General features: G+C 42.3%; 1 protein-coding gene across 20 annotated transcripts in view; it reads right to left on the bottom strand.

The window, feature by feature from the left end:
- ABI3BP (ABI family member 3 binding protein) overlaps positions 1-26,776 on the bottom strand; it is a 135,914-nt gene that overhangs the window by 82,124 nt on the left and 27,014 nt on the right. For all 20 annotated transcript variants that reach the window (XM_035114435.2, XM_060273724.1, XM_060273718.1 and 17 more), the window contains exons 2-6: positions 25,883-26,062; positions 11,071-11,139; positions 9,769-9,901; positions 7,622-7,803; positions 5,326-5,387 (exon numbers count right to left, since the gene is read on the bottom strand). In XM_035114435.2, the coding sequence (XP_034970326.1) occupies positions 5,326-5,387; positions 7,622-7,803; positions 9,769-9,901; positions 11,071-11,139; positions 25,883-26,062 (626 nt within the window). The remainder of the gene's footprint in view (positions 1-5,325; positions 5,388-7,621; positions 7,804-9,768; positions 9,902-11,070; positions 11,140-25,882; positions 26,063-26,776) is intronic.

Here is a 26,776-nt window from a genome sequence, read left to right as displayed (position 1 = left end):
AATGATTGCTTTCCAACAAAATAAAAATCACTTTGTCTTTACACGGAAAATAAGATCAATCGTCTTAAAAAAACTAGCTTTCTGTGTCACAGAAGTGGCAAACTTCATCTCTCTCATATTGGACCTTCTGGATAGCCACTGCTTTAGGCAGCTCCCACAGTCAACATTTTAACTGTAGAAAGTCTGGAAAGTACAAGAAAGGCCAGAAATGTGGAAAACTCATAGCAGCAATAACACTAAAATCTTCTCTGAGTATAAGGCTAATGTAAGAATGTAATTGAACACATGCATTATGTCCATTTTTTAGTATGGGAATGTGTATACATTAAAATGGCAAACTTATCACATGCATCAGAACTATAATTCTGTATGGACTGCAGTCCAAACAGACCCTCTCCTGGCCTCGAGGAGCAGCTTTTTATGGGGTACAAGAGGTAAGGGGATCTGGAATAGCTCAAGTGATCCTTTAGATCCTGTCCATAATTTGGAAACAAGTGCACTGGGCATGATCCAGCAGGTGTATGACACTTAACTTGTTACACTTTTCATTAACTTCCCCAAGTGGCAGACTTGGGAATTATGGTGCCCTATGCATGGCCCTATGCACAACGGGTGGCGCTGTGGGTTAAACCACAGAGCCTAGGGCTTGCCGATCAGAAGGTCAAATCCCCGTGACAGGGTGAGCTCCCATTGCTCGGTCCCTGCTCCTGCCAACCTAGCAGTTCGAAAGCACGTCAAAGTGCAAGTAGATAAGTAGGTACTGCTCCAGCAGTGTCTCCGTGCGCTGCTCTGCTTTGCCAGAAGCGGCTTAGTCATGCTGGCCACATGACCCGGCAGCTGTACACCGGCTCCCTCTGCCAGTAAAGCGAGATGAGCGCCGCAACCCCAGTGTCGTCCGTGACTGGACCTATCAGGGGTCCCTTTACCTTTACCTTTATGCATGGTCAAAAAATGGTGACCCCACCCTTACTCTGCCTTCCCAAAGGTGGGCAAGAAGGCACCTGGCTTTGGGAAGGAGGCGCAAAGGGTGTGGCAGGTTCAATTACAAAACAGCTTTAACAGAAGAATCAAGATTTTGCAATTCAATTTTAAACAGGACTGAAATGGTTAGACCCCAGCACAGAATGAGAGTAAAACTGCCACATAACTTGGTGATAATTGTACAAGCATCTAATATAATTATTTGTGGTCAGCAAACATATGGGCAGAAGAGAAATGGTTGTTTTTCTACATCCGGTTTTCAGAAGCTTGTTCAAAGAAAAAAAGGCTAGGTTATGAGATCGCAGGATCAAAAAAATGATAAAAAGCATAGGAAACTAAACTATTTACACTAGAAATAATAATAATTGCATATCAATAGTTGGAGCAGAAGTTAAGTATCTGTGTTAACCCAGTTTCTGCTCAAAAAACTCAACAATCTTGAGAATGTTTCCTTCATTCTTAGTCCCAGTGGATAGTGAAGTATATTATTAGGGATCTTTGCAACAAAAAGGCTGGAAGCAGCTCCTATTTTTTATTTACTTATCTCATTTCCTCCTAAAGGGGAAGGAAATTCTGACATAATGTTAAAAGACCTTTGGCATTCCTAGGGATCAGGCACCAGCCTGGCTGTAGATACTGTAGTTGTAAGAATTACCTGACAACCCCAGACTATAAATAAGGTTGTGTAACTAAGTCTACCTACAATATAAGGTAACATGAAAGCATGATTTGATGTTCAGGAGACATCTAAAAATTAAACAAACATGGTTATCCCAAAGAGGATAAATTATGCAATATAATTTACACTGACAGCTTTACTGATTGACGTGAGGTTTGTTAAGCTTTTATTTTGCAGAGAACAAATGTGAGAAATGAAGGACTGTTGCAAGTATATAAAAAAGCAAAGAATCTTGTGGCATCTTAAAGAGTAACAAACAATTAATTATGATTTAAGCTTTCATGACTACAGTCCACTTCATCAGATGCATAAAATGTAATCCTCAGGCACATATTAAAAAGTGAAAGTTGGAATTAAATGGCAATGAAATTGAAAAAGTACAGTCCAACAATTAAATTAGAACTTAAATTCATGCAAAAAGTACCCTCCTGAGTGACCCTTCACAGCAGCAGTAATTAGTGATAACGTAACTATAGTATGTTATCATTGCTGAGTAAAATAATTAATAGACCAAATTAATAGAATATTTGATAAGTTTTAATAGAGATGGAAGGATCTGCCATTTTTTTGTTCTCTCAGTTTGTTAATTTTTATGATCTTAAATTAATTTTTCACATTTCTATGATGTGGATAAATCACTTGTGATTTTTTTTAAAGAATACCTCATGAAAATTCTTCAACATTTGAGTGTGAATTTCTCCTAACACACAATTTTTGTATGTAGTTTTTCACTACATACCATAGTCCATTTTTGTATATTTTCATAAATATCATTTTTTTGCACAATTTTTTGCACAATTTTGATATATTTTACCCAATATATCCATTTTTGTAAATATTGTTTGGTTGGAGAATTCCACTGCAAAATTCAAGTGTGATTTTCGGATGGTTGGGATTCAGTTCTTATATTGTTTCAAAGTGTGAGTTGCATGGATTTAAGTTTGAATGCAAACTGAATCAAATTTCTCCCCTAATTTAGCACTTTCATGTTGGTGTTTCCTTTTGAAGTTCCCTTTGTTCAAGGATGGCCATAAATAGGGATGCCATATTTCAAAAAGTAAAAAGCAGGACACCCCGAAAGTCATTGGTTGTTTTTTTTTAAGATAATAATAAAACAATTATTAAATTGACTTGCCTAAGATCAATTTCTCAGGAATTCCCCCCGACATCAATTCCGCTGGGGAACCTTTTTCAGCCCAAGGGCCACATTCCCTTCTGGATAACCTTCTGGGGGCCACATACCAGTGATGGAAGGGCTAAAGGCAAATGTGGCTGGAGCAATAAATATGATTTTTAGTCTTGAACACTGAGTTTCTTCACTATCCTCTCTATGCTTCACTCAGAGAAGCAAGTAGCATTGTCGAAGGACACATTCCAGCCAGGCAAAACCACTTATGGAAGGTGCAAAACAAGCAGATGAGGAATGTGGCCCAGGAGGGTGTTTTGCCTGGGGAGAGTCTCGGGCCTGAGATGGCTAAACATTACTGCAAGATTTGTGTTCTTACACAGAATACAGAAGGAGATTGATGTGCCATAAGATTATATGTGACTGAAAAATGGGAGATTAATGGAAGCGAGCACTGCATAACTAATAGAAGATTAGTTATACAAGCAGTGCCAGAAACCAGACATATTGACTCTTGATTGTATGCCTAATGCATGTAACCATCTATGTTTCAAGTTCATCTGGTCTGGCAAAAACATAAAAGAGTAGTAAGTAGCCATGTAGTTTTTGGCAGATGATACATCTTTCCTTTCTTTCCTTTTTTTGCTGACTTTTTGGGAAATGGCCAAAATAACACACATACATTTTAAAGATGCAATACATCTCTTTTAAGTCAGGCCTGCACCATTTGACTGGACAAATCTTTGAGAAAATCTTGTTTTTCTTTGGAGATAAGCAAAAAGAAGAAACTAAAGTTCCCGCCTTCTTGGTCAGAGAATCAAGTAAAGGACTCCACCTTGGAACTTGACATGATAAAACTGTTGCATCAGAATCAAGTAGAAGTGAAATACATCTTCTGACAGTGTTTTCACCTGCCTATTCCATACTCATGGCTTATAGAATAAAATAAACAACAGACCAAAGGATGGCATGTAATTTTTACAGCTTTCCTATGACCCTGCATCTGGCTTGCAAGGAGGTTAAGCGAGCAGAATTGGAATGAATAGTGTTTTAATTCTTTCCCACACAACTTAGAATTTTGACATTTGGTAAACATGCAGCCAAAAGTACCCCAATTCCAAAAATGCAGTATCACAAACTGAAAAATAGGACATGTTTTCATCTCTGGTTCAAACCTTGGAGTTAAACTACATCCCGAAATGATTTAACAGCATCCCACATGAGCTACGAGTCTGAAATTCAGTTCACATGCAATGGCACTCTATTAGTTACACTTAGGTAATTGCTAGAATAGTATGAAAATGGAATATTTACAGTGAACATTGTAATAACTAGTATTCTTAACAAGCCAAGCCACATATGAGATGGAATGTTGGGAGATTTGCCTATCCATCATTTGCCTATCCAGTATTATGAGGGAGAAAATCTTTGCTCTACCCACTTTCTCTACACATGCATAATCTTAAACACTTTTATGTGTCGCCTCTTACTTGCTTTTTGCCTAAATCAAAAAGCTGCCAAATATTTAAACTTTCCTCGTACGGGAGTTTCTCCAGCCTTTTGATCATTTTAGTTGATCTTTTGTGAATCTTTTCCAGCTCTGCAGTATCTTTTTTGAGGTGAAGTGACTGGAAATGTACATAGTATTCCAAGTGAAGTCACATAGTAGATTTGTAATGATGGCAAATTCATGTTGATTATGATATTAGCAGTTCTATATAACCATGCAGTTCTGTTCTGGCATTGTTAGGCAGAAAAGCAAAGTAAAATCAGGTTGAAACCTGATTTTCTAATTAACACTGATTCTTTCAACAACTCAAATGTTTTTTGACAGAAACAGTGTTTGGGAAAAACTTTGAAATTGATATAATCTATAGCTTTTATCCATGCTTGTTGCAGAAATAGAATCAAACAAAGTCTGTCTACACTGTAAAAGCCCCCCCCCCCTGAGAGAACAGTGTGTATCAAATTGCAATGAAAAAAGGGGGGAAAGCAATTATATACAGTGGTACCTCGGATTGAGGACCCAATCCATTCCAGGGTGCCGTTAGCACCCCAAAAAGTCTGCAACCTGAGCGGCGATAGAGCGCATGCGTGAAAGTGCGATAGAGCACTTCTGTGCATGCGCGAAGTGTGCAGGACGCTTCTGCACATGCGCATGCAGTTGAACCCGGAACTTCTGGGTCTGCCGCATTCGCAACCTGGAAAAACGCAACCCACAGCGGACGCAAGCCAAGGTATGATTGTACCATGTTTTTCCATCTCCAAAAATAATTCTCATCTGCCAAGGCTGGATCTGGTATAAATTAGATATACTGCACCCAAAAATGCAACTAGTAAAACCCAGTTTTCTGTGAAATTGCGATGGATAGGATACTCTTCTGATTTGAGGAAGTGAGAAGTACTTGTGTGTTGAGAAAAAACTTTAGTTGAGAAAAACTTTAGTTGAGAAAAATAAAATAAAAACCCCAGAACTACCAGATTTGACATATTAGTCTTTTACACAGTATCAGACCCTAAAATAAGCTTAGTTTCATACCTGAGTTGGGATTCTTGATATTTTGTAATTATTCTGGAGTTGTCCATTTTCTTTGTTTTTACCTGGTTGAAAAACACAACAAAGTGACTCTCTGTTCTTCAACACACAAACCCCCTTTTAATATCAAACATAGGGAGATCTATTCCAGTTGGTCCCCAATGTTGATGGCTGTTAACGATCAAACTGTTATTTATTCTCCTATTATTCCATTTACATTCTCAACAGAATAGAGCTCCCACTTTTTGTCCAGTGCAGACATATACAACAGTTCAAGGGTAGGGAACGGACCCTCTTGTTCCACCAAAATATTTATTCTTGTATACAAAATCCACATTGAAAGCTTAACTATAGTAATGGTTATGGCTGCACCATGCTTAACCATTATTAATGCTAGCTAGAGTTTCCATTGTAACTATGGTTTGAAGCAATACTTTGAAAAGGAAGGAATTGGCATGTAAGTGACAAGTGACAAGATAGAAAATAGAGTACATTACACAGCTTGAGAACATTCCACACAGACACAAAAAGTTTTCCACTGCATGCATGAAAGATTTTATATCAGAATAAAACAAAAATGTATGCCATACATAAAATGAAATAACCACAACCCCAATTAAGGAAGCAAATATGCCACTTCAGAACCTAGCTTTTTCAGGTGAATGAACGGAAAAAGGGAATCTTCAAGTTATGTGTAAGAGACAATGCCAACACTAGCAGATGCTAGTACTGTAGGAATAGTTGGATGTAACAAAATGGATATGATGCTATTTTGCCACGTAAAATGGGAGAGAAAGCAATGCAAGGGAAACAGGAATTAGAGACATCTATTCTGCTTTCGTAGGTGCAGAAATCAATAGTTGTCAGATTGAGAAAGGCTATTCAAAGGGCAATTAAAACATTAATTTCCTAGCTGTGATCAATAGAAAGAAAGAAATCCAGAAAGATCTGCAAACAGGAAACTTTTAATTAAAGCTACAAGCACCCTGAACAGCCTCAACAGTACTTTGTTCATACTGGACAGGCTAGTGCTACATGTAATTGCGAACAACAACAATGAAGCAGGTTATTAAAATATGACATGTTGCACTGCACTGATTTGACTACAAGGAACCCTAGAGAAAAAGACAGGTGAGAAAAAAATAACGAGTTCATGAAATGTCTCAAAGTGCAGATTAATACTGGAGAGCAAACTAAATCTGTTTGGAGGCATTCTGTGATGTCAGATTTGGATTTTTTTTTTTAAAAACCATCTCTAATTTTTTATTGATTCTCAACATGCAGTAGAGTCTTGACATTAATAATTTTAACAACTGTATAACTTGCCAATAACCTGACATTTCTCTTCAATAACATAGAGCCAAACTATGACATGATGGGACAGCTGTGCTTAACAGTCTGCATCATGCATAGATGTAGGGAATCTATTATTTCAATAAGAAAAGAGCGCACAGGGGATGTGAATGAAACCCATGCACACCCCGGCCATACTCAACTTTGCTCTGCTGCTTCAAACAGTTTCTCCCCAGGTCAATTTCAATAATGGAAGTGAGCCTGGCAGAGGGAAGTTTGCTGAAAGCAATACACAGTACAGCAAGGCAGGAAATGGAAGGTTTCACTTTCTTCACCCATGTGCTGCAGATGGTGACAGCAGTCATGAAATTAAAAGATGCCTGCTTCTTGGGAGAAAAGCAATGACAAACCTAGAAAGCATCTTCAAAAGCAGAGACATCACCTTGCCGGCAAAGGTCCATATAGTTAAAGCTATGGTTTTCCCAGTAGTGATGTACAGAAGTGAGAGCTGGACCATAAAGAAGGCTGATCACCGAAGAATTGATGCTTTTGAATTATGGTGTTGGAGGAGACTCTTGAGAGTTCCATGGACTGCAAGAAGATCAAACTTATCCATTCTTATGGAAATCAGCCCTGAGTGCTCACTGGAAGGAGAGATCGTGAAGCTGAGGCTCCAATACTTTGGCCACCTCGTGAGAAGAGAAGACTCCCTGGAAAAGACCCTGATGTTAGGAAAGATGGAGGGCACAAGGAGAAGGGGACGACAGAGGACGAGATGGTTGGACAGTGTTCTCGAAGCTACCCACATGAGTCTGACCAAACTGTGGGAGTCAGTGGAAGACAGGAGTGCCTGGCATGCTCAGGTCCATGGGGTCATGAAGAGTCGGACACGACTAAACAACTAAACAACAACAACGAAACTTTATGTCTGAGAAGAGCTAAAATGTGTATAAATGCCTACCCTGTAACATCTTGTTCTGCTCAGGAAGACATACACGTTACTTACCAGGCACAGAAACTTTGTGATTGAAAATCTTGCTCCAGACCCCATTATCTGTATTGTCTTTCACTCCAAATTCATAAATTGTGTTGGGTTTCAGATTATCCACCACAGTTTCTGTTGTTGGACAAAGCTGGAGAACCCACTTCTTATTCTTGTCCTTTTCTCTGTAGCGGACTGTATAAAATCTAGTCAAGAAAAAGAAAATTGATACTTTTAATCAAAGGGGGAAATACAATTTAGATATGAGGTACTGTGGTGCTTTTTTCATTTAAGGAACAATAGGTGATGTAGTCAGTATCATTTTGCTTCTGGGATTCAAGCAAGACTAGACTGAAATTTACTATACCCATCCTTAGGATTCTCTATGCAAATATTTGATTCTCTATTAGTTTAGACTCATTTCAATCACTGGAAAGTGACTGTTCAGAGCAGCCAAAATGACAATTTGCTTATTGCCAGGATAGTAAACCCAAGCTCTGCAGTTCATTAGAATTAACAAATATGGGTTTAAAACATTACTGAGTAGTGTCTAATCAACAGATATCATTAAGCAACATCACAGATTTAACATTAAATTTTTTAATTTTGATAAATTTGACCTGAAAATCTAAGCATAAGAAAGCAACAGCTCTCATAAACTACTTTTCTAATCAAATGATAGTTGTTTAAAGCTTACTTTAATGTTTGATGGAAATATATTTCAACTACATGTCTTCTTTAGCATTTCCCACCTTAAAAATATGCCCCAGTTTTCTAATCTGTTTATTTCCCCCCCCCCCATGGAACTCATCAATCAATTAAGGGGGGAAAGAATCGGCATTGATTTTTGTTGTTACTGCATCATGTTTGGAACTGATTGGCCTCCAGGAATAAAAACATGAAGGAATCTTAAATGTCCTCTCAACTTATTCCAACTATGCCACTTAATTCAGCAGTTCTTACTGATTTATCTTGATCTAATTGAGATTAAAATCAAGCCTGGCAGCATTTTGGGAGCAATCCAAGGTTTATGCAGGAAAAGCAATATTGAAAAACGTGCCAACAGCTCTTAGGCAACAGCCACACGATAAATTAAACTATAAATGACATAGAATTGTGACTTAGGGAAGGGAAACTTCAGGTCCAAAACTGTTGCAGGAATTATTCCAACACTATATTTGTGTCAATGTTCTCTACTTTCGATAGTCATCTCAAAAAGTAGCTTGTTTGCCACAGTTGATCAGACAGTTGAAAAATACTTACCCTGCTACACATTCACATTTTTTTGCTGCTACTGCTCAGCTAATGCTACCATATTCCTTCATCTTCATCTCACAGCCTTCATTTAGTCTCACACTAATTCATCTGGCAGGAGCAATGTGAATTTGTTTACTAGTACATGTAACGTCATCAATTCCACAGTAGCATTGTTGGAAAAAATAATGTGGACCACCACAGCCAACAGGCATCGTGGGCAAATGTGGGTGAGGAATGTGAGCACAAAGAAGTTCAAAGAAATAGCACTGAAATAGCATATGTGTTTGCAATGTGCCACAAATTGCCAAAAATGGAAGGTATTTTGGCACTTATAAAAAGGAACATGAAAAAGGTAAGTTCTGACCAAAATTGATAGGTTTCATTGCGTCATTCTGATGCCTTTTAATTATCAAGGCTTGGATCCTATGCTTCTGCTCTGTGATTAGGATCTTGCACCCATGGAAGAACCCCTTCAACAGTCGTTTTGTTCTGAGTGATCATCAAAAATGGCACAGAGTGTGTGTGAAGCATGTGGCATAGCCACAAGCTCAGCTATCCTTCCAGGGCAGTCTTAAGCACCTCTGGCGCCCTGGCGCCGTGATGCGACGGATCCCTCTGGCGCCCCCCCGCCCCGTTTCCCAGCGTGGCGGGCGGGTGGGCAGGCGTAGCACTACTGCCAAGGGCGCTGCTGCGCGGAAGAGCGGCGGGCGGGCGGGTGGGCACAGCTGCGATGCGCCCCCCTGGTGGGCCGGCGCCGTGGCGCCCTGTGCCACCCAGCCTGGCCATAGGGCTGGCCCTGTATCCTTCTATGAATGCAGAATCCTTCCGTTTACAGAGCAGCAACTTGGAATCCAAGCCAAATGGGCAAAGCACCATCCCGTAATCTTCATTAGCTGTATCTTTCAGTTGATTACCTGTCATTTGCACAGTTATTCATTGTGGTCCAATCATGCTTTGGGTTGACTAAGATCCCCCAGGACAAGAAGACCGAAGTTGGAGTTAAAGTGCCTATTACCAGCTGGAGAGGCTTTGGTGCATTCGTTTTACCTATGTAAGAAAGCATAGAAACTTTAAACAATTTTATATATTAGAAGATGCATCTAAAGGGCCTGCGTAACTTATGATCCAACCATGTACTGTGGTCCTCCAGCAGTTCAACAGCCCTTTTTTTCTTTTTTGATGGATCACCCCAAACTGCACAAACAGGGGTATGTGTGTGTGGGGGTGTGTGTATAGCACATGGCATAAGCTGAATTCAGTTTAGTGTGTCACCTAATAGAGGGCAGGAGTAAATCTGAGCCTCACCTAAAGGAGCACAATTCAAAGTGTTGGTGTTGACCTTTAAAGCCCTAAATGGCCTCGGTCCTGTATACCTGAAGGAGCGTCTCCACCCTCATTGTTCAGCCCGGACACTGAGATCCAGCGCCAAGGGCCTTCTGGCGGTTCCCTCATTGCGAGAAGTGACGTTACAGGGAACCAGACAGAGGGCCTTCTCGGTAGTGGCACCCGCCCTGTGGAACGCCCTCCCATCAAATTTCAAGGAAATAAGCAGCTATCCTATTTTTAAAAGACATCTGAAGGCAGCCCTGTTTAGGGAAGTTTTTAATATTTAATGCTGTATTGTTTTTATCACTCTATTGGGAGCCGCCCAGAGTGGCTGGGGAAACTCAGCCAGATGGGCGGGGTATAAATTATTATTATTATTATTATTATTATTATTATTATTATTATTATTATTATTTTATTACTACATCGGTTGTGTTTCAAGGCAAAGGAAACCAATTTATATGCAGTTTGATTTGTATGGTGCTTGCCAGAAAGATTACAAAAGCATATAACAATGTAACATGGTTTTGAAGGTTAAAACCACCTTCCAATGCTTCACATCCCTGCCCCCCAATGAATTTACTGTTTGTCTATGGCAGATAGATAGATAATAAATAAATAAATAAATAAATAAATAAATAAATAAATAAATAAATAAATAGAACATTAAAGGCCATTGCAGAAATGTGTTGTGCCACAGGCACTCTCCCTGACCCCTTCATGGCACTGTCTCAGCGCTCAGGGGATATCATGACATAAACACACAGAACTAACACAATTGTTATAACAATTTGTTAGGTATTGCTATTAGCCACTGAGATCTGCCATCTCAAATAAATGTTTTCTCTTCTAACTGTTTATGGAAAAAATGTTTAATACTGCTACAATACCTGAGCAGGGTTTCTTGTAATTTGGAACAGGTGCTGACCTCACTGCAATCAAGTATCTTGGCTCTGCGTCTGGAAAACATTAGGATGATCATTTGTAAAATTCAACAAACTTAAGAGTGTACATTGCATCTTATTATTACCTATGGCAGGGATGGAGAACCGTATGTTGGACTTAAATTCCCATCAGTCTCAGTCAGTATGGTCAACGGTTAGTGATGATGAGAGCTGTAGAAGAACATCCACAGGTTCTCTGTTCCTGGTTTATGAGATGACAAAATTTTGATATGTTTTGAAAACAAAAACATACCTAATTGATTTGGATCCAAATGCGCCTTTCACCAGTGGGAGGGCACTTCCACTTATGCAAGGCATTTCCCCACCTTCCATTCTGATTAACCCACTGCAGCCCCTTGCACTCCATCCTATACCACTCCAAAGCGTCCTCTAACCGCCAGGAGTTGACTTTGAGGGACATAGGAGGCTGCGAGGAGGAGGGGAAAGGGGCAGGGAAACCCCACTGCAGGAGCAGAGTTTCACTGTGTTCCCTAGATCAACCTCATTATAAGTAATAAAAGTATGAGGGAAAAAGTTGTGGGTTAAGTAGGAATAGAAATACTTGAACTAATACAATAGTGATATACAGTGGTACCTTGGTTTTCGAATGTAACCCGTTCCGGAAGACCGTTCGAGTTCTGAAACGTTCGAAAACCAAAAACTCAATAGCCGAAAGCTAGGCCTCAGGATTTTGCACTCAGTGGAAGCTGCGTGGCATGTTCGACTTCTGAGGCGTATTCGAAAACTGAAGCATTTACTTCCGGGTTTACAGAGTCCGAAAACCGAAATGTTTGTCAATGGAGACGTTCAAAAACCGAGGTACCACTGTATACATTTTTAATTTTTATTTTAAGTAAGAAGAAAAAGAAGGAAAGAACATCTGAAGGGACAAGCTCTGAAGATATTAAAACAGAACTATTGTGTTGGTTTAGAGATTTATGCCTTTGAATTAAGCGGCTACTGTGACATATAGCAATGAACCAATTAACTATTTCAATTTTCCAGTGGATAAGCCAAAGTCTTAATAGTTTGAGGCAGCATGGGACCTGAGTTTATTGAGCTCATTCGAACTTCATCACCTGAAGCTCATGGGACAGTGATGAGGACAGGACTCTCCCATTTAGCAAATGGGGCTTGAAGGTGCCAGGATCAGGGCATATATCAATCAACTGAGCCGAACCGAGCTTGCTGTAAAAGATGGGCTTTACTGGGAGGAAAATGATGCCAACAGCAAATAGTTACCTATACTGGAATTTAGGATTTAACATTAAAGGTAAAGGGACCCCTGACCATTAGGTCCAGTCGTGGATGACTCTGGGGTTGTGGCGCTCATCTCACGTTATTGGCTGAGGGATCCGGCATACAGCTTCCGGGTCATGTGGCCAGCATGACTAAGCTGCCGTTTACCTTCCTGCCGGAGCAGTACCTATTTATCTACTTGCACTTGACGTGCTTTCGAACTGCTAGGTTGGAAGGAGCTGGGACCGAGCAACGGGAGTTCACCCCGTCGTGGAGATTCGAACTGCCAACCTTCTGATCGGCAAGCCCTAGGCTCTGTGGTTTAACCCACAGCGCCAAGAGCGTCCCATTAATAGGCAGTAATTAATCCACTGCAGTTCTTTGCCACCGAAGTATCTCACCTCTTTATTACCATGTCTGCTGCAAACACATTGGGCTAAAGAGTTAGACATGCTTAAGTCCATTTCAATGGGACCATGCCTAAATCTGTGTGGATTTGGTCTCTATAAAATGCTGCCCTTTGGGCTTCTGATACACAAGCATGAAAAAAAGCAAAATTTTAGAGTATTTTATAGATAGTATATAATTTAGCTGTGGAAATGCCATTTCTATAAAAATAAAGCTGTAAATCAGATAGCTAATAATTCGTTAGAAACAGTTGCGGATAAATTAGGCCACATGAGAATGTCAAAATACACACATATATATTACAACTCTGTTACAATAGTAATAATTTGCATAAACAGAGGCTCCTTTTATAAACCTAACCACATTTTTTTCCAGTCTCAGAATAAATTGCTGTCTGGGTGCATTTTCTGAGAACCATCTTGCAATTGTTTCAGAAACATTGTTCTTTGTCGGAAACAATGAAATGAAATAAACCAAAGCCAAACTCACTGATATTTTTACTCACTAGCTAACAAATTCTTAGTACATTTGATATGCTCTGGAAGAACACATGCTTTTGTGGTTAGAGGCCATAAGTTCATGTAAATGTTTCTAGTGAAAACCAGCTAACTTCATCCAAGAGTTGATCATAATAAACTGATTAAAACAATGCTTATGAGAAAAAAACTTTTTTTGTTGCAAAAATGTAAGGTTTTTTTGTTTGCTTTTTGAATATATCTATTTCCTCCATTGATAAAAGGATATTTTCGGCATTTTCAAATATTTAGTTGTGCAAATTCAAAATTATTTGGGGCTAACCAAAGCCCTCAAGGTGTAAACATTTTAATCAGACTTTTAAAAATTGAATATAAAGAATACTATGATTCTATGACTACTGAATTTTAAAAGACTTGATTTGTAAAGTTTTAAACTGGTATCTATTCATTGATTAATGTTTTAGAAAAATGCAGTCCGTGGAAAATCACAGATGTAGGCAGAGACTTAGCATGCAGATCCAGTTTGCTCTCAAGTAGGAATGAAGGTGAAAACCAATTATCTTTCTTCCTTTCTTACTGTTATGTACTGAGCTGAATCCTAGAACAATAGGATTCAGAATCAGCGGGAGCTACCCAATCCAACTCCAGGTGGAAGTGAATCCTCAACCTGATTGGCCTGCTGGAGCAGCCAATCAGGCGGCTGGCAGAAGTGAATCTGCTACCTGATTGGCCTGTAGGAGCAGCCAATCAGGCTGCAGGCAGAAGTCAATCCACAATATAATTGGCCCACAGGTGTAGCCCTGAAGTAGCCAATCACGCAAGGCCCATTGTGTAAATAATGTATATAAGCAGACGGTTTGGGGAAAAGAGCCATTCATCTTCTCTTCTCCTCCTTGATGACTATGAGCTGAATAAAGAGCATGAAATTCACTCTTGACTCCGAGTATATTTCACTGGCGACGAGGATGGGATAGTGAAATATACTCGGAGTCAAGAGTGAATTTCATGCTCTTTATTCAGCTCATAGTCATCAAGGAGGAGAAGAGAAGACGAATGGCTCTTTTCCCCAAACCGTCTGCTTATATACATTATTTACACAATGGGCCTTGCGTGATTGGCTACTTCAGGGCTACACCTGTGGGCCAATTATATTGTGGATTGACTTCTGCCTGCAGCCTGATTGGCTGCTCCTACAGGCCAATCAGGTAGCAGATTCACTTCTGCCAGCCGCCTGATTGGCTGCTCCAGCAGGCCAATCAGGTTGAGGATTCACTTCCACCTGGAGTTGGATTGGGTAGCTCCCGCTGATTCTGAATCCTATTGTTCTAGGATTCAGCTCAGTACATAACACCCCTCCCCTCTAAGTTCCAGTCCTGCCCGGGAAGTTGCATTCGTAGTCCCCAAGGTCTGCTGGCCGCCTCCGTGTGCGTTGTGGCCTGGGGTGTTCCTTGGTCAGGGGTTCTGGTTCTGGCTCGTGTTCCGAGGCCCGCCGGGTCCCGTTCGCCCTGAAACCCCGCATAGACGAGGAATTGGACCGGCTCGTGGAGCAAGGAGTGCTGGAGCCGGTGCCCAACGCCCCCTGGGAAACTCCAATTGTCACACCCGTCAAGCCTAACGGTTCGGTCCGCATCTGTGCAGACTACAAATGCACCATAAACAAGGCTCTCACGGCCCATGCATACCCAGTGCCAGTGGTCAGCCATGTCCTCGCCACCCTGGCTGGGTCAAAAATCTTTGGCAAACTGGACTTGGCCCAAGCGTATCAACAGTTGCCTGTGGACGAAGCCACAGCAGAGGCTCAGACGATTGTGACGCACAGAGGGGCATTCAGAGTAAAGCGGCTGCAATTTGGCGTTAGCGTGGCACCAGGCATATTCCAGAATCTAATGGACTCTCTCCTTAAAGGGATTCCTGGCGTCACCCCCTTCTTCGATGATGTACTGATCGCCGGGCCCACACCAGAGGAATTTGAGGACCGCCTCCGCTCCGTCCTGCACCGTTTCCAGACGGCGGGCCTCAAGGTGAAGCGGGAAAAGTGTTTACTGGGAGTGCCGCAGGTGGACTTTCTGGGATTTAAGGTGGACGCAGAAGGGGTCCATCCAACCGGTGACAAGGTACGGGCCATTTGTGAGGCCCCAGCGCCCAAGAGCAAGCCCGAACTTCAGTCATTCTTGGGACTATTGAACTTTTACCATGCCTTCCTTCCCCATAAGGCAGCGGTAGCGGAGCCCCTACACAGACTCCTAGATAAAAGGGCCCCTTGGGTGTGGGGCCAGCGACAAAGGGCCGCATTCCAGGCAGTCAAGGACTTGCTCGTCTCGAACTCGGTCTTAGCACACTTCGACGAGAGGCTGCCAGTGGTGCTGGCATGCGACGCCTCTCCCTATGGCATCGGCGCTGTCCTGGGACACCAACTCCCGGATGGAAGAGAGGTGCCGGTGGCATACTTCTCCCAGACGCTTGCTGCAGCCGAACGAAACTACTCACAGATTGACAAGGAGGGTCTGGCAATCGTGAAGGGCGTAAAAAAATTCCATGATTTCTTGTACGGGCGGCCCTTTACCATAGTGACTGACCACAAGCCGTTGCTTGGCCTGTTTGCTCCTGAGAAGCAGACCCCCCAAGTGTTGTCTCCACGTGTCCTCAGGTGGTCAATTTTCCTTGCCGGCTACCAGTATGCACTAATCCACCGCCCTGGGAAGGCGATGAGCCACGCAGACGCCCTCAGCAGGCTACCACTACCAGAAACAGGCCCCGACCCAGCGCCTGCGCAAGAGGTTATGACCCTGGAGCGGCTTCCCGACCGACCCATTCAGGCACAAGAAGTTGCGCACCATTCCACAAAAGATAGGGTCATCTCCCGGGTCCTGGACTGGGTGTGGCGAGGATGGCCCAGCAGCAGCCCCGGCCCAGAATTCGCTGGCTACACAAACCGCAAACATGAACTGTCGGCCCACAAGGGGTGCCTGTTATGGGGAAGCAGGGTTGTTGTTCCCCAGCCCCTCCGCAAAAGGGTCCTCACAGCCCTACACGAGACACACCCAGGGGTAGTGAGGATGAAGGCCCTTGCCAGGAGTTATGTGTGGTGGCCGGGGATTGACAGAGAGATAGAGGCCTGGGTCCAACACTGCCAGACCTGCCAAGAATCCCGCCCGGATCCCCCAAGGGCCCCAGTCCAGCCCTGGGAGTCCGCCCGACATCCATGGTCACGCTTGCACGTGGACTTCGCTGGCCCCTTCCAGGGAAAAACATTCTTCATAGTGGTGGATTCCTACACCAAATGGCTGGAGGTCGCACTGGTACCATCCACTTCTACGGTGGCGGCCATCCGGGTACTACGTAAGCTGTTTGCGACCCACGGGCTCCCTGACACCCTCGTCTCGGACAATGGAACCGCATTCACGTCAGAGGAGTTCCAGACCTTCACAGCGCAGAACGCCATCCGCCACATCCGCTCAGCACCATTCCACCCTGCCACCAATGGCCAAGCGGAGCGCATGGTGCGGACCACCAAGGACAGCCTCCGCCGCATGACACAAGGGGACTGGGAATACCGCCTTGCCGCATTTCTTCTAGCACAGCACAGCACCCCAAGCACAACGACGGGCCGGAGCCCAGCTGAATTACTAATGGGCCGGCGCCTTGCAACTAGACTGGACCGACTTCACCCCGACAGAGCTCAGGATGAGGTAGTGGTGGGGAAAGGCAGGAACCCCCGGACATTTGTGGCCCAGGACCCAGTGTATGCAAAGAATTTTGGGGCAGGCCCAGCATGGGTACCCGCCACAGTCACCAAGGTGACCGGTCCCGTGTCGTACGAGGTACTAACGGAAGGGGGGCAATGTTGGCGCCGCCACTGCGACCAGCTACGGCGACGATTCCAAGGAGGAACCCGGGAGGAGAGCGGGACAGAGGGGTCCCAAGGGGACAGCAGGGCAGTGAGGCCTGTAGAGCGAGAGGGGTGGGCAGGGGAAGCAGAAGCAGTAGGCACAGAGGGGCGCCCCGAGGCTGGAAGGACACCGGAACCAGAGCTACAACCTAGTGGTTCAGTGGCGCCAGACCAGACAGCCCTGGCACAGCCAGCAGCCTCGGAACACGAGCCAGAACCAGAACCCCTGACCAAGGAACACCCCAGGCCACAACGCACACGGAGGCGGCCAGCAGACCTTGGGGACTACGAATGCAACTTCCCGGGCAGGACTGGAACTTAGAGGGGAGGGGTGTTATGTACTGAGCTGAATCCTAGAACAATAGGATTCAGAATCAGCGGGAGCTACCCAATCCAACTCCAGGTGGAAGTGAATCCTCAACCTGATTGGCCTGCTGGAGCAGCCAATCAGGCGGCTGGCAGAAGTGAATCTGCTACCTGATTGGCCTGTAGGAGCAGCCAATCAGGCTGCAGGCAGAAGTCAATCCACAATATAATTGGCCCACAGGTGTAGCCCTGAAGTAGCCAATCACGCAAGGCCCATTGTGTAAATAATGTATATAAGCAGACGGTTTGGGGAAAAGAGCCATTCGTCTTCTCTTCTCCTCCTTGATGACTATGAGCTGAATAAAGAGCATGAAATTCACTCTTGACTCCGAGTATATTTCACTTACAGAATGAGAAAGGGAGACACTTCTCATCCTACTATTCTTGGGAAGCTCAAGGCTAACCCAGTTTCCCTCCTTTACTTCTGCTGGCAGGAAGGGACCTTGCCCAGATGACCCTTGTCTTCTGTTTAGGTGCATCTATTAGGTGGCAGAAAGAAGATTGTTGCCACTGTGAGGTGCCACATTCTTCTCCCTTCCCCTCTCCTAGGTTAATAAGTGCTACCTGCTTAAACTAATTGATTATTTATCCTTTGATAACCTTAATTCATCCTTTTGTCTCCATCAGAACCATCATCATCATCATTATTATTTATTGAATTTATATACTGCCCTATTCCCACAGGTCTCAGAGTGGTTTACAGGACAAAATCAGAATGTAAAACCATTATACAAGGCTTTCATTAGTAATATAAAATTATTTATACTGGCTTCATGTTTCACAACTCAAACCTTTAATTTCTGTTCTCTGATCTGCTGCTAACATCAATTGCTGCTTTCTTCATTGTTTTCATGCTCCTTTTCATTTTCAGTATATCTTCCCCTTTACCTATGGTGGTTCTTCTCTATCTACCCTAATTTCTCATTATTCTCCTGCTCGTTCCCTTCAGTCTTGTCAGCGACTTTTGTCCCAGTCCTATAATCCACTTTGATTCTTGTGATTCACTCTTTTCTTGTGCTTCTCGGCATCTTTTAAACTCTTTCCTTTGTTACATTCACAGCACTGCAGCTCTTTGTCCTTTTGAAATGATTATTACAAGCTGCAATTCAACACTTTTCCTTGCAGATCCTTCTTGAACTATTCTAGAAGATTACAAGCTAATTTTTCTAACAACCCAGCTTCCATCCTTGTAACTAATCTTCACCATCTCTAAATTATATTACTTCATCTAGGTCTGTTGTTATTATTATTATTCTCCCCCTTCTGAGTCTTGTTTTTATTATGCTGTAAACCTTTTTGCAGGAACTCTACTATTTGCACGTTTTGTTCAGTATCTTTCCTCAGTGCACTTTATGGATATGGAACAGCAGCAGAGAGATAAGTCTCCTTGATCCTTGCCCATCCTGGCTAATAAAAGTGAGCTGGGAAGGGCTAGGCGATGGGCTCTGCGGAGTGGTGAATGCTTCCCTCTGCGAGGAAGCCTTCCCAGGCTCACTGAAAGAGGCGGTTATTAAACCGCTTCTTAAAAAACCATCTTTAGACCCGGCCAATATGGCCAACTATCGCCCAGTCTCAAATCTACTATTCTTGAGCAAGGTGATTGAGCGGGTGGTTGCTGAACAACTCCAAGCATGCCTGGAGGATGTGGACCATTTGGATCCCTTCCAATCGGGATTCAGGCCTCACCATAGGACTGAAACTGCCTTGGTCGCGCTGATCGATGATCTTCGGCGGGCTAGGAACAAAGGTGAGAGCTGTTTCCTAGTTCTGCTGGATCTCTCAGCAGCCTTTGACACCATTCACCATAACATCCTTCTGGACTGTCTAGGGGGGCTGGGAGCTGGGGGCACTGGTATACAGTGGTTCTGTTCCTTTCTCCTGGGCCATGTCCAGAAAGCGGTGTTGGGGGATGAGAGTTCAGACCCCTGGGCTCTCACGTGTGGGGTGCCTCAGGGTTCCGTCCTCTCCCCCATGCTTTTTAATATCTATATGAAGCCGCTGGGAAAGATCATCAGGGGGTTTCGGCTGGGTGTTCATCAGTATGCAGATGACACCCAGCTCTACCTCTCTTTTAAATCAGAACCAGTGAAGGCAGTGAATGTCCTGTGTGAGTGCCTGGAGGCGGTTGAAGGATGGATGGCGGCTAACAGGTTGAGGTTGAACCCTGACAAGACAGAAGTACTGTTTTTGAGGGACAGGGAGCGGGTGGGTGTGGGGGACTCCCTGGTCCTGAATGGGGTAACTGTGCCCCTAAAGGACCAGATGCGCAGCCTGGGAGTCATTTTAGATCACAGCTGTCCATGGAGGTGCAGGTTAATTCTGTGTCCAGGGCGGCTGTCTACTAGCTCTGGAAACTGCAATTAATCCGGAAACTGCAATTAATCCAGAATGCAACAGCTAGACTGGTGACTGGGAGTGGCTGTCAGGACCACATAACACCAGTCCTGAGAGATCTACATTGGCTCCCAGTACGTTTCTGAGCACAATTCAATGTGTTGGTGCTGACCTTTAAAGCCCTAAACGGCCTTGATCCTGTATACCTGAAGGAGCGTCTCCACCCTCATCTTTCAGCCCAGACACTGAAATCCAGTGCCTTCTAGCGGTTCCCTCATTGTGAAAAGTGAGGATACAGGGAACCAGACAGAGGGCCTTCTTGGTAGTGGCACCCACCCTGTGGAATGCCCTCCCATCAAATGTCAAGGAAATAAGCAGCTAAACTATTTTTAAAAGACATCTGAAGGCAGCCCTGTTTAGGGAAGTTTTTTTTAATATTTAATGCTGTATTCTTTTTAACTCAGCTAGATGGGCAGGGTATAAATAAAATAATAATAATAACAATATATTATTATTATTATTATTAATTATTAATTATTATTATTATATTATCTAAGGGCAATGCTTGCAAGCTGTTGAGGAAAAAGCATGTCAGCTAAGCTCAGGTGCTAGTTCTGTGCTAGCAGTGACTGGACATCTACTAAGGAAAGAGGTTTCCCTAGAGAAGCCTCTCCGTCTCCAACCCAGCATAAGAGAAGCTGCCAGTTTAAGAGATTATTATGCAGAGCTTCTTGCATGCAACAGCACACACACTGTTGCTCATAAGAATGGGTGGAGGCAAGCTATAAATTCATTCAGTGACCTGACCCAATTCCTCCTCTCTCTTTTTTTTGTAAGGGATAAATGTTTTGATACACAAAAATCACAATGATTATATATGCATATCAAACCATTAAGAGCTGGAAATCACACAGTTTCAACTGTGCACAGGTCATGTCTGTAAATGTTTGTGAGAACAATAACTATAAAGGCATGAAACATAGCATTCTGTAGACTTTGGTCAACTAAAGTTTCTGAGCAATTCACAATGGTTGACTTCCAACTTTGGAAGAAGCACACAATTTCTGCTTGAGTTTTGTCCAAAGCTGACATTAATCACTATCTATCCCATCTAGGAAATGTTGAGACTTGGCAGGGAACAGTGTCTGAGTATTTCACGATGTCCTCAAACTTGTTACATTCTCTTCTCTAAGACTCCTCCATACTTCCAGGATCTCTTTTGAGATGTGATGACCATTACTGGAGAAACAGGTACGGTAAGTTACTCAGCCTGCAATATTATTTAAAATCTTCTTGGAAACAAAAGCTATTGAGTTTGATGGGAAAATAACTACAAGACTGCAGTCTTAACCCCTCAGTTTGGACAGTGGCCACTCAGTATACTGAACATATAAATAACCAAAATGAAGCAAGTCATTACTATGTTTCTGAAATCATGTATACCCTAATGGATTCACACTGTATTTCTGTAAAGGGCAGAAAGATGGCACAACTACAGACTGCACTGTTGTTACATTGAAGCAAACATTGTTGTGCATGTGCACAAACACATAAACGCAAACTTCGTCTAATGGCTTTTTTGAGTGCAATGTAAAAAATGCTACAGATGCTGTCATGAAGTCTGCACATTTTGTTTTATGAGGCTTAAAGACATGTCTTAAAATTGGAGGTTATTACAATTTTTCAAGTTATTTCAGTTTTTAATAGTAGTTTTTAATACGAGTTTGGGCATCCTCTTTCTGACTGAATCATATTTGAAAGATCAACACAGCTCTTTCCTTTTAGTGTCAGTTTCAATCATGCTGCTGTCCTAAATGTAAACACAGCAGGAGACTTTAGAAGCTTTCGTGCTCTTCTAACTTCCACCTGTCAATGATACTTTCTTATGATGTTTTTGCAATGACAAATGTGTTTACTGGTGCTCAGAACTAAATTCAGTGGGAGTCACTTCCCAGAAAGTGTGTGTATAGGAAGCCCACCCCAGGAGTACAAAGAAATAAAGTTGCCCCAAATCACCAGAAGGTATTCGAAATCTCCAGACCAGCTGTTCTTCCATGTATGAAAAAAATGTCAGCTACAGCCTTACAGGCAACTATTCAAGCTATTAACATCCTTGTGGCTGTTCTAATGTGTGCCAGCAGCTGATTTTAGGATTAGCCATCTTTTATGTGTTTTCCTTATCTCAAAGAGCATCAACTGTTCAGTCCTGGCCTAGGGTAATCTGCTTTAAGCAGTCATGTTGCAATATGAGGGAAGACTTCAATAAGCCTATTTTTTAAAATAAGAAACATAAAAGGGAATATTTCTATTCAAATAAACAAGTATATTAAGTGTATATTAATTTACCTTTTTAATTTCTAATGCATCCACAGTGAACATAATTAATATGAGTAAGTCTATTATCTTCACACTCATTAAGTGTTTGGACCCTTAGCCTATTCAGTTTCTCTTTTTATTATATATGCAAGGAAAAGTCCTTAGTAATGGATTGAAGTCTTTCTCCACATCACACGTTAGCAGTGTTTTTTAACAGGTATAATTGTGATCTCATAGAATCATGGAGTTGGAAGTGACTCTGAGGATCATCTAGTCCAAACTCCTCCCACCGCTCAATGCAGGAATATGCAGGATCAAGCCTGCAACCTTGGTGTTATCGGCACCATGCCCTAACCAACTGAGCTATCCAGCTGATTTAAAACACAATTCCAAAACAAAACACAGTGTATCACCAGATTATATCAGAGTATATCACTTAATCTTAGTGAAGCATGGCCACACAAACTCTATAACTGAAGCAGAACAAAGCACTTTGTGAAGGTCATCAACGTGCTTTGTTGTGTCTGGCTAGGTTAGGGAGTATACAGCTTTTCATTCCAAACTCTTGGTGTAATTTTATTTTTCATCTCTTGTTTTGAGTTTTCACTGTTCCATTAATTTGTTTTAACAGCAATAGTTTTAAGCAAATGTGAGTCTGCTGCTGAACTCTATATTTAATTTCTGTAATTCCTAGTAGAGAAAACAATTGACATGTTCTGTTAAAGCCAACTGGATAGACCATAAGGACTATGGAAAATGCAAGCCAACACTGTCAGGTGTTCTTAAATCCATTGAACAAAATGGTGTTGAGTACACCTTTGGCTCCAGTAGCATAGCTCTCCAATGGAGCACAATGGCATTAACACTTTTATCTACAGAGAGATTATAGTTCCTGAAAAGTTATATCTTAATCAGTTTAGACTATAAACCTACACATTCTTAGTTGGAAATACAAGTGCCACTGAATTCAATGGGACTTACTTCTGAGTAGACAATAATAGCATTGCACTGCAATAGTATAGCTAAAAGTGATCAAGAGTCAAATGACAGCTTTAAAAAGAGTAGCAAATCCACTCTTATTTCAGGAGGCATTTTAAGTACATATTTCTGTCTTTATGGTCAATTTTAATCATGTTCCTGATAGGCAGGAATACAATTCTCTTCTTGAGACGAGGACTGATAAGAGCAAACAGAGTTTCCTTAGCTTGTTTACTCTTCTTGCATCTAATGTGCAAACTAAATAACAGCAATGAATTTTGTAATTGGCCATGCAGAAGTGTGACAGTATGGTCAAATAATCTTTTTTCCCATTAAAGGCTTGTTTTCCTCACAGAGGGTGTGATCAGTTTTGCTCAGCTGTACCTGTTTCTATGGACACAAAGCAGCATATCCAAATGAACTGAAGCTTTAAGCCAGAAACAGATTTGCTTTTTGGAAGCCATGTGTTAACTAAAATAAACTTTAGGAGCTTCCAAATTATTTTGGCCCAGCTTACAACCATTTTAATATCCTCATTAAGTCAGTACTTTATTTTACTATCCTGTTTTCTTGTTGTCTTACATTCCTGAATTTATGTTCTCCCCCCCCCCCCCCCCCGAATTATCTTGATGCATGTCCTTGTTCTTCCTGGGGTTATTCTAGAATAATGATGTCACAGACTTTCCTGCCACAGGGTTACTTTACATATGTATGAATGAGTGAACTGGCTTCCCAAAATCTAAGTGCAACAAAATAAATATTTGTATGTTCTTCACTAGGGAAGGATAGATCAGCCTATTTCTGGACCGCGGCAGTTCTGCATGTGGTCATTCAAACATCTGTTCCATCCCCACCAAAATTTGCATTTCAATACCTATTTTATCTCAATATATGCATTTCTAAGTTACCTTAAAAATACACATTTTGATATATTTCTTAGGCTGAGAACTGTATTGCCAGATTCAAAGATGTGCAAAATCCAAATGATAATTATATTCAAACTAGCCTCTGCCCCCCTTTCACACATTGCATAGATTATCTTCATGCAACAGAAATGCCATGTGTGAACTAGTTCTAGCAGGCACCACAACAAAATAACCAGAACAAGAGCTGCCTCAAGCAGCTCCACTTTCATCTAGAAGCAGAGATCATGCCTTTGTTAAAGACATCTCTAATGAATAAATTAACTATTTACAGCACCTTAGGTAAGAGCATCTAGAATTGAAAGTCAAGTTGATGTTAGTAGACAAAATTCCAAATTAGTGGTAAAGTAGTACCAAGTAGGATTAACAACTCTATTTGGGCGATCAGCCCATACGATTAACATTATGTGAGGCAGAAGAACAAGGCCATGCTCACCTGGTTCCCATGGTTACAGCCTGCCCACACCCCTCCTCAATACTAATCACATATTTGGAAGAATATTTGCAGCAGGGCAATGTGCCAACATGCACAGTTCCTGTGAGTTGCAACTACAGAGGGAGGGAGAATTTTATTTGCTCACAGGCTTAAGTGAGCTGAGCTAATTCACATCTCCCAAAACTAATACATGGAGCAGACTAGAATGATTCTTCATAATATTCAATTCTCCAAAATTTGGTCAAGAAATGTACCAAAATGCATACAAATGTGCATTTGAGGATAACATGCAGTTAGAAGTACATACAGTGGGATAAAAGAAAAACAACCTATTTTGCAATAAAATATGTATATAAGTATGGCATTAGTGAGGGACTTGCATTGGGGGTGAGCACAGGGCAAATGTGCATGGCCCCATTCTCCTAATTCACATAGTGTTAATTGTAGAAGAAGAGTTTGCATTTGATATCCCGCTTTATCACTACCAGAAGGAGTCTCAAAGCGGCTAACATTCTCCTTTCCCTTCATCCCCCACAACAAACACTCTGTGAGGTGAGTGGGGCTGAGAGACTTCAGAGAAGTGTGACTAGCCCAAGGTCACCCAGCAGCTGCATGTGGAGGAGCCGGGGCGCAAACCTGGTTCACCAGATTACGAGTCTACCGCTCTTAACCACTACACCACACTGGCTCTCAGTGTGCCCCAAATAAGGTTATACTCTGCCTTTCTCCCAAATATTGGCTATTGTCATCACTGCCCACTGATTTGAGTCTCAGCAACAACAAGCAATGGCACTTCTAACTACATCAATCTCTTTGGCACGATAGGCTAGGAGATGTGGACTACAGCTCCTGGCAACCCCAGCCAGCAAGGCCAATGGTGATAGGAGTTGTAGTTCAACAAAATTTGGAGGGCGATTTTTCATTCCACATTAGAATTAATATTGAAATAACAGATCCGTGAACAGCAAAACAAAGAATATGCAAGCTGACTTAATAGTAATGAATGATGATCTAAAAGCTTAGATTCACTTCTTAAGGATTACGGTGTTAAGACCCACAGCTTTAGCTACAAATCAACAAGTAACTGGCTAACATGCAGTGCTTATATTAAAGATCTGTTTGGATGGCCTGTTCAACATTTCAATTGCATTTGTGTCAAATTAGCCTCTTTCATTTACATATTCAGTGCCTCTGGAAAATGTCAGTAACTGAAAATTGCAAAGAAGGGAACAAAATAACAAACAATTCAGAAAATACAGAAGTGTTTGCCACTGTTGAAATTCGATATTTCCTTTGGTTTTAAGCCTCGGGTATCCCCACCCAGACCACAAGTAAATGCAATTTCAGATGCCACAACCATCTCTCCAAGATTCAGATCTAGGCATTGGCTTACCAACTTCAGTTATGTAAGATTTCCCGTCTGATGGCAGAGGAATATACTGGTTAGAGAAGAAGCTGCTGCCGTACCCCAAGATGAAGCCTTCCAGTTTGGTGCTTGGACTGGGTCGAATGTATCTCATGCACACTGCATCACTGGTTGCATTGATCTGAACTTTCAGGCTTTGTCTCTTAACTGAGGTTGGGGGAGAGAAAGCAGAAAAATATGGGATGTCACCAACTCAAGCAGAACAAACTTTTCAGCATACACATAGGACATGCTTTCAACAGCATAAATACAAGCAGGTGTGGTAGCCAGTGCTGTCTCAACAGATGCTTCAGAGTGGCATCATGTAGCAACAGATGTGGCACAGCTGAGAGTACCACATGCCCCACAGGTGCACCTGGTTTGTGCTAGAAATCAGGCTTTTAGTCTTGCAGCTACAGCTTTCTGGAATCAATGGTCAGCTGAAATTAGAAAGGCACCCTGTATCATAGTGTTTAGATGCCTACTGTTTTAGTCAAGACGGCTTTCTCTGAGGTGTGACATCCCCCGTCATTTATAAAATATTAATTGTTCATCTACAGGGATGGTGCCTTTAGAGCAGGCACCCCCAAACTGTGGCCCTCCAGATGTTCTGGCCCACAACTCCCATGATCCCTAGCTAACAGGACCAGTGGTCAGGGAAGATGGGAATTGTAGTCCAAAACATCTGGAGGGCCGAAGTTTGGGGATGCCTGCTTTAGAGTCTGCAAGAATAGTCTTAATTGTTTCTAGAATTTGTAGTTTTTTGTATTTTATCTTATTTGTATTATGTCTTACATTGCTTTGTTGCTGTGAAGGGATAATACATTTGTAAAGCAAGCAAACATTTGCAAAGTGGCAGCTGCAATCACATGAAAGCCAGTC

The sequence above is a fragment of the Zootoca vivipara genome, chromosome 4 (assembly GCF_963506605.1).
Source record: "Zootoca vivipara chromosome 4, rZooViv1.1, whole genome shotgun sequence".
Lineage (NCBI taxonomy): Eukaryota > Metazoa > Chordata > Lepidosauria > Squamata > Lacertidae > Zootoca > Zootoca vivipara.
This window is presented reverse-complemented; position numbering and strand designations above follow the sequence as displayed.